Source organism: Aricia agestis, chromosome 13 (assembly GCF_905147365.1).
Source record: "Aricia agestis chromosome 13, ilAriAges1.1, whole genome shotgun sequence".
Classification (NCBI taxonomy): Eukaryota; Metazoa; Arthropoda; class Insecta; order Lepidoptera; family Lycaenidae; genus Aricia; species Aricia agestis.
The window spans coordinates 14,466,726-14,475,457 of record NC_056418.1 but is presented as its reverse complement, the minus strand read 5'-3'; the positions used below and the strand labels follow the sequence as shown (position 1 = coordinate 14,475,457).

General features: G+C 37.3%; 1 protein-coding gene across 1 annotated transcript; it reads right to left on the bottom strand.

Annotated features, from left to right (window-relative positions):
* Positions 1-445: 445 nt before the first annotated feature.
* On the bottom strand, positions 446-6,120 carry LOC121733278. The gene is made up of 4 exons (XM_042123494.1): positions 5,971-6,120; positions 4,496-4,664; positions 1,573-1,840; positions 446-1,057 (listed from the first exon to the last, which is right to left on the bottom strand). Exons 1-4 carry the CDS (start codon positions 6,083-6,085, stop codon positions 614-616), a joined length of 996 nt encoding a protein of 331 aa, XP_041979428.1. The 5' UTR covers positions 6,086-6,120; the 3' UTR covers positions 446-613.
* Positions 6,121-8,732: the final 2,612 nt, after the last annotated feature.

Genomic DNA, 8,732 nt, shown 5'->3' with positions numbered 1-8,732 from the left:
AAATTGAAGATGAAAGTGCACAGTGTGGACATAGCTATAGTTCGATAGTCGTTAGCAGATCTTATTGAATAAGTGAACATTTTATCTATTGCGCTGTCCCGTTTGTCTTTCCTCACCATTTGTCTATGGCTGTCAATATTCCAGTACCATTAGACAAGACAAATCGTCCGTCCTTTTCCTAGATAATTAGTGAGCTGTGAAAAAACTAACGCATTTTTATATGGTACGCCTGTGAGTAAGTGGAGTTCCACTACATAGGCGTACCATATAAAAATCTAGTTAGTTTTTTTTTGTGGTTGAGGGAAGATACAATAGTGTTAATGAAAATCGAAGTAGTTCACTGTAAATAATATTAGCACAACTTCACGGGCAGTAATACTGTCAATTAAATGTGTATCTTCTTGTGTTGTTAATAAAGCTAAGTTTGAAACACTTAATAATTTAATATGCTTAGCATCGCTTCCACAACTTGTAATGTAATCTGATCCTTAGAAGAAGCACTAGGCCTAAAGGATTGCAAGGGCTGCCGGAAGTGTACAACACTAAAGTTACAAGTCACATTTATATCAGCTTTATTAATATAAAAAAAAAAAACGTTTGCATCCAACTTCATTTAAGCCCCAAGATCACAAGCCATTTGAAGTGTACCGGGGTATCTATCTCTGTTCTCTTGCTTAACCCCTCTGGCGCATTTGAAGGCCTCTTCAAAGGGTTTGCCGCTGGGTACGGCGTACCCCACGGGTAACGAGCGACTGTCATAAATGCCACTGTTGAAATCATAGTACGGACCCCACGTGGCGATCCCTACAATTCTTCCCTTGTAAGCATTATACACAATTCCTCCTTCCACTCCATGGTATTTCGTACAGTCCTCATGGAACATTTTAAACTCGTGGATGGAGCAGGCGTGGTAGCAGGGGACGTGGAATGTGCTGAGGGTTTTGGGTAACGCCTCCGAAGGTAGGATTTCGGTACAGAACCTTGTGCCAATATGTATGTCTAATTCGGTTAGATTGTAATTCGTATTGTTCATTCTCTCGCCGTCTTTCACATCTTCCTGGAACATATATTTTACATTTTATTTTACTAGTTAAGATTTGTTTAGAACATTGCAGACTGGAATATTCTTTTTACTACAATACAGATTTACAACTAAACTACTACAGGCTGTTTGCGTCCAATCAGAACTGTAGCGGTCATATTGTAAAATACCAATGCCAAGTATAATTTGTATGTAGCTATTAAATCATGATTCATGAATATTATAATCGCTGGTGTACTATTACAAATTTTAAGGCAATGATTATGAAAGGAATAGGGAAAAAAAATAATATGCCCTGCCAATAATAATGTCTCAAGTAAACTAAAGGTACAAGTTCGAAGCCGGCTCCATGAAGCGGCAGCAGACGATGTGTCGACGCTACTGGCTTCTGTGTATTTTTATGAATAAGTCGCTAGCTTCCTGTCATATAAAAATAAATACATACGAACCAGTATTGTCGCTGCGGTTGCTTCATGTCGCCCGCTGCCAACCGGCACCTCAATATTGTGATCTAGAAAAAAAAGCCTCACCCAGCTAGTAGCATATCCAATAACAACATGGTCATAGTAATCGTAGACTCCTTCTCGATATTTGTCCAGCCAGTCGAATCTGTCATCCTCTCTCTGCATGTACGAGGAGTAGAAATAAGCCACTTGGTACGTCTGAGAGAACCCGTAGTCGACCACGACGAAGGCAACGTCGTCATACTGTTGTTTCGTCTGAAAGGTTGGTAGGATGAAGGCACCAACGCCGATTTTCTCGCCGAGGTAGAAAACTCGCGTGTACTGCGGTATAGCACTGGAAATAATATAATAATATCTATGGACGATTCACACCACGTCAGTCTCACCCCGTGCTAAGTACCTGAAATACTTGTAAAAATATATTTAATACTACTAAATACTACTATACATAATATAATATTTAAGATTTTTATTAAATGATACACATATTTAATACACATCAGGATCCAGGAACATTGAAAACATTTTGTTCCATCGGCGGGATTCAGCTAAAGCGCTGACCACGCACTCAATTAACCACTGAGCCCTAGAGGTCGTCAATTAATGACAATGGAAATGACGTAAAAGAAAACAAATTAATAGAAAAAAATAATAATGAAAATACATAAAAAACCTTAAAATAAAAATAATAAATTACAAAGTGTAACGAAATCGGTTCTCATTCAACATAATATTAAGTTGCGTGATAGCAACGCTAATTTTCAGTACGCTCCAGAATTTTCCAACGCAACTTCGTAAAGACTGTACATTTTTCCGCAGTACAAACTATACAGGTTCCATCCTGAAACTTAAATAACACAACAAAACAGAAGTAGTGAGTTCACTATAATCCATATTTATCTTATTTCCATGAAAATATCGATGAAAATGAATTCGCATTGCGCGTGGCCAGCGGCCATCCCGGGGCTCCTGGGTTCGAGTCCCGCAGGCGGAACAAAAAGTTTTCAATGTTCCTGGGTCTTGGATGTGTATTAAAATAACATTTCAAAAATCTTAAATATATTTTATGTATAATATTATAAAAAATCCAGAAATATATCGATGCAATGAACATTTTAGTTCTAATACGATTCAACAGATGGCGTTTTATTTTTTACTTCATTGTAACATAGAACTAATCATACTTATTAGTTATTATGTTTTTGTTTATAGTTTTTAATACGTTAGAATATTATGTTTAATAATATTATCACTTGGTATAATAATAATCAATCTATCTTATCTTATAGAACTCCTACTGCATTTCTAATATATTATATGTGACAAGTTGACAACAGAAGGCGCTTTAAAATAAAGGAGTTCAAGTGTACCGTGTTGGCCTATATTCCATTCAGAAAATATATCAATGCAATCAACATTTTAATTCTAATATATGAAAACAGATGGCGTTTTATTTTTTACTTCATTGTAACATAGAACTAATCATACTTATTAGTTACTAGCTGTTGCCCGCGACTTCGTCCGCGTGGACTTCAGTTTATAAAGCGCGATGTCAACAAAATTGGTGTCAAAAGCTTTTATAAAAAAACTCTGGTACCCCTTAAATCAATACAGCTGTGCAGTGTGCACACAATAAGTATTTCATTTTTTTATATTAAACTGTATATTTTATGCCAAATTTTAAAGCTTAATTAGCCCCCAATTACACAACTTCACCCATAAACTATTTATCATTGATAGGTTTAAGGTTACGTCACTGCACAGATAAAGTACTGAGTTATTTAATACCGTAGAATAGATATAACAATCGAAAAAAAACGAAACTTAAATGTAAGATGATACCACCTCTTTTAAGACTTTTGAGCAAGCGTCAGCGCGATGTAGAAGACGCACGGCGCCATCTATTTTGAATTTTTGGAACTAACTTAATTTGAACAAATTTACGCATTTTCACCCCCTGACAGCCCTTTTTTCCAGTAAAAAAGTAGCCTATGTCCTTTCTCAGGCTTTAGACTATCTGTATACAAAATTTTATTACAATCGGTTCGGTAGTTTTGGCGTTTGGCGTGAAAGCGAGACTGACAGACAGACAGACGGACGAGATACTTTCGCATTTATAATATTAGTATAGATTATGTGCACACTTCACAGCTGTTTTTGGGTATTTTGATTAATTAGGGCCGCGCTACACCGGAATGGCATCGGCGAGGCGAGCACTTTCAGCGCTGCCATTCCGGTGTAGCGCGGCCCTAAGAGGGGTACCACTTACCAGGGTTTTAAAAAGTTTTTAAATTTGACACAAATTTTGTTGACACCGCGCACTATAAACTAAAGTCCACGCGGACGTAGTCGCGGGCAACAGCTAGTATAATAATAATTTAATATCTATGGACGCTTCACACCACGTCAGTCTGGCCCCGTGGTAAGTACCTGAAGGACTCGTGATACGGGTACCAGACAACGGAAATATATTTAATACTTTCATACTATACATATATTTAAGATTTTTATTATTTGATACACATATTTAATATACATCCATGACCCAGGAACTTAGAAAACTTTTTGTTCCGTCGGCGGGATTCGAACCCGTGACCCCCGGCTTGAACTACCAACAGCCCACCAACTGAGCCACAGAGGTCGTCGTATGAACGTGACACTATGAAAGTAGCAGCGCTGAATGACCAAAATTTTTTACACTTCTGTATGGCGAAACCAGTCACGCTGGGGCGCTTGCCCATACAAAAGTGAAAAAAATTTGGTCTTTCAGCGCTGCTACTTTCACAGTGAACTCTGTACAAGGAACACATACACACCCCATAGTATTATCACTTAGTTTTGTTACACCCTGTATTATTTTGCCTGTCTGTACAAACTGGTTTATACAGACAGGCAAAATACTTTATTACTATACGAGCTATTGCCCGCGGCTTCGCTCGCGTTAAGAAGTATTATTATATACAAATTTTCATCCCCTATTTTAACTTACTTGTAGACACATCTGGCGGCCGTCAAGAATATACGTTCGTGGACGCACGCCGCGGTGCATATAACTGGGTACTTGTGCCTCGTGGAGTGAACCACCTTCGCCACAAACTTGTACTTGTCCTCCGGTACTTGTGTGGCGTTGATGTGGTAGTTCTTTAACTTTGGAAAGACTGTGGGAGAATCATAAGAAGGGTAAACCTTAAAATAAATCAGATAAAAATAATAGTATCAGTGACTCCCACGCCGGTTTCGGTGACGGCCACCGTCACCGAAACCGGCGTGGGAGTTACATTGAAACCAGGCCAGTTACGCAGAAATAGTTTTATAGTGTCCAAGTGTGTGCGCAGTGCACAAGAGCACTCTCTATTCCTTTAATCTCATAACTCAGTGGGACGGAAGACCGACACGACAGAGATCAGGCGCAGAACCGACTTTTTTACATGCCCAATTATTAATAGTAAGATGAAGTAGCTAAAACATTAAACTGCAAGATTTAAGTTTTATTTTTATCCTCAATTTTTAATTTTTGACTATTGTATTTGCAAACATGAGCGAATGAAGTAGCTAGAGTTTTGTTCCATAAGAACAATTACAATTTTTGCCCTTGTAATCTGAACAAACCGTGTAACTTACCTACTTCATCATCTGGCTATTAAAAAAACACGTTTTTATTTCAAATCGTATCTCTATCCTAAAGTCTCCATTTATGAAAAAAATTAACAAATTATTACTTACCCACTACATCCACTCATGTCTTCAATTACAATACGTCATACAGAAACTAATTAAATAAAAGAATTAAAAGTGATACAGCAACTTAAGTGGAAGAAAAATAGTATTTTAAACAGATAAAACCGACTTCAAAATTTTACATAATTGACAGTTAAAATTCTCTATCTCAAAAACCACTTAACCGATTTTGACGAAACTTAAAGTATTCCTTAAGTTGAACAATACCTATTACTTAAATCGGACTTGTAGTTCCGGAGATATGCAAACACAAACATAAAATAATACATACATATTATATGCATACAATTTTGAAATTTGACACATTTGTTCAGACGCTGATATAGACTAACATATTATAATATGAAAACTGGGCAGTTCTGGGAAAATTAATAATAATAATAATAATAATATAATAATAATATCTATGGACGCTTCACACCACGTCAGTCTGGCCTCGTGCTAAGTACCTAAAGGTCTTGTGTTACAGGTACCAGACAACGGAAATATATTTAATACTTTTATACCATACATATATTTAAGATTTTTATTATATCATACACATATTTAATAGGTACACATCCAGACCCGGGAACATTGAAAACTTTTTGTTCCGTCGGCGGGATTCGAACCCGCGACCCCCGACTTGAGCTACCAACGCGCTCACCACTGAGCCACAGAGGTCGTCAATTACATTCGCGTCGAATTGATATCCTCCTTTTTTTGAAGTGGGTTAAAAATACTTACAAGTATCATTCAAGAACTGTCCTAACATAAAATCTTTTTCATACGCGGTCCGTGGTACAGTTTCTTCCAAAGAATATTGTATAGCCAATACAACAGCCATAGTTACAAATAACATTTTAAATCTATCGGAGTTACGACCATATTATTTCGTCACATTTATTACATTGTTATATAGAATGCGATAGTGTCAGAAACAACAGTAACTATTTTATTTTAAAACATAAAACACCAGTTTTTTACTGACACACCATACTTTCCCAACCAAAGCATTTTTCTTCTGCTTACGATATTTTCAAAAGGCAGTCAGTGTAAGTGAATATAAACTTATCCTAAATATGAAATATGCGGCGGTTTGTGTATTCCTTTTTGTGAAACTTCGAAAGTAATTTGATTTTACGTCATTTTAATCGGACGCCGTGCAAGTAAGGCTCAATTTACACCGCCGCGAAATAGAACGGAAAGGAAGCGTTAATCACGTCACGTCACCTCATGACACGGGGATTGTCACCGGAGAATTCTCAAGAATTCCGCGGAAGACGCGCGTTCAATTTTTTGCTCGTGTGTTATATTGTTGTCAAAAATTTCATTGTGCTATGTTAAGTTTCGTTTCGAGCATCGTGTAAAACTTCGTCGCGACATCGTGCCACGATACACGGCACGGCGTCGCGTCGTAGAAACTCACGATGCGTTCCTGTGTCAGTGCCACAACCCACAGTTGTTATTCAAAATTCAAAGATGATGGACGCTATTGAGGTTAATAATTTAATAAAGGTAGTCGCGCAACGTCTCGTACTATGGGACAAAACAAGCAGGACGCGTCTAGTGCGGTCCATTTCTCGAAATTAACTGCGACAATTCGATTAACTGCGTTACGATGTCGCTACGTAGTTTTTTACGATGCTCTCGTATCGTGTTTATGTGTCCCGGCCCGTAGTCTACGATTAGTCCGACCAGCAGGCTCAGCATGGCCACCAAAGAAAGGTTTATTCTTACGGTAAAGTAGACAAACTGATGAATTAATAAAGGAAATCTCTCTGTTAGTCCGTAAAAACTGTATTTCTACTCTTTCACATTTGTACTGTGGCCATGCTAAGCCTGCTGATTCGTCAACATCCCCGTATATATTAAGCCTTAACACCACAAATGATATTTTATTACGATAGGCCACTATTTCATTATCATCATCACCGCCATTACTGCGGATGACGGGGCAAACGAACATTACTATCCCTCTGAACACCCGCATAAATCATGAAGGTATACCTGCACGTTGATGTAGCATCTAGAGACATCGCATCTGTAAAATTAGCAGCGTATACGACCATCTTTAGGGCAACATTTATCAATCTAACGACCACATAAATATCTACGACACCAGATTCGAAGCCCCCATGGCATAAAGGCTTCGCAAGAATTAAGGTATGAATTTTAAGGTGCGTACCTTTTTTATTTTGTGGTTAAGAAAGTAAACTACATTCGACCATTTTAATACGTTATACGTAGACTAACATAGCTTTTACTATTGAGATGTGTGTATTTACAAAAACGGTTTTCACAAAGCTTATTTCTCCTTTTTTTTTGTCTGTCTAAAACGTAAGTTCAGCCCGCTCTTAATGTTATGTCGTACGACTCATCCTCAAGTATGGGATGTCATTGTCTATGATATATAACCAAGGGGAGCTACTCTTTACTCCTTGAAATGATTCAGTCCAAGTGGAAATGTGGAGGTGACAGAAACAATGAATGACCAGTATACTAATTTAGATCTATCCATGTTATACTAATATAAATTATATCACTACTAAAAGACACCTGCAACTCCGTTGTGACAAAATTCATTTATGACGTGGGAACCGTGCATTTTTCTGGGATAAAGAGTGCCCTATGTCCTTCCCCGGGATATAAAGTATATCCAATATCCATAGATTTCAGCAAAATCGGTTCAGTAGTTGGGCGTGAAGAGGTGACAGACAGACATACTTTCGCATTTAAATATTATAGTATCGATGTTTATTGATATTGAAATAATCTAATATATAAAAATAAGTCGGGTTTTCCTTCCTGACGCTATAACTCCAGAACGCACGAACCGATTTCCACGGTTTTGCATTCGTTGGAAAGGTCTCGGGCTCCGTGAGGTCTATAGAAAATGAAAATCAGAAAAACTTCAAGAGAAAAGCAGGAAAACAGGGAAAATCATTTTATGGCAAAACGTTTTATAAATTTATTTTAATGACGATTTTCATATTCAGCGCGACCTTTACTTAATATTATTATGAAACATATTATTGAGAAATAATGAACCGAAAACTTTTACAAATCTGACATGAAACACACGTGGTCATTAGTAGCATCGCATTTTGTATGACAATTGACAGCAGGCTCATACAAAGCCTTTTTAAAACGATTAACAATATAGTTTATTAAAAGCCGTATAGTTTTTACTTAAGAGGAAAATCACATTAAAGAAGAGATAATATGCCACGGCACGAACATTAGAACAGGATCGTACCTCGGTCAGTCAGAAAACCAGCGTGTGGTAACACTGAGTTTTTAGGAGGTTTAGAGGTTAGGAGGTTATTGTTGAGGATATTTCCAGTGATATGGCTACTTACAATATAATTATTCTAAGTTTCACTCGGCATAACCAGAGTAGACAGAATGATAGAGTATTATATGCCGACTTAGAACTGATGTTGAAACTTTTAAATTTGACGTATTATGACGAAAATCGTCGCTAGGGTTGTTAACTTGTTACCTAC

Bases quoted from the DNA above. Each gene is read 5' to 3' on its own strand.
- LOC121733278 (XM_042123494.1), bottom strand. From the start codon at position 6,085: ATGTTATTTGTAACTATGGCTGTTGTATTGGCTATACAATATTCTTTG. The intron at 4,665-5,970 runs GTAAGTATTTTT...ATTCTCCCACAG, and splicing joins ACAGTTCTTGAATGATACTT to TCTTTCCAAAGTTAAAGAAC. The intron at 1,058-1,572 runs GTGAGGCTTTTT...TATATGTTCCAG, and splicing joins TTGGATATGCTACTAGCTGG to GAAGATGTGAAAGACGGCGA.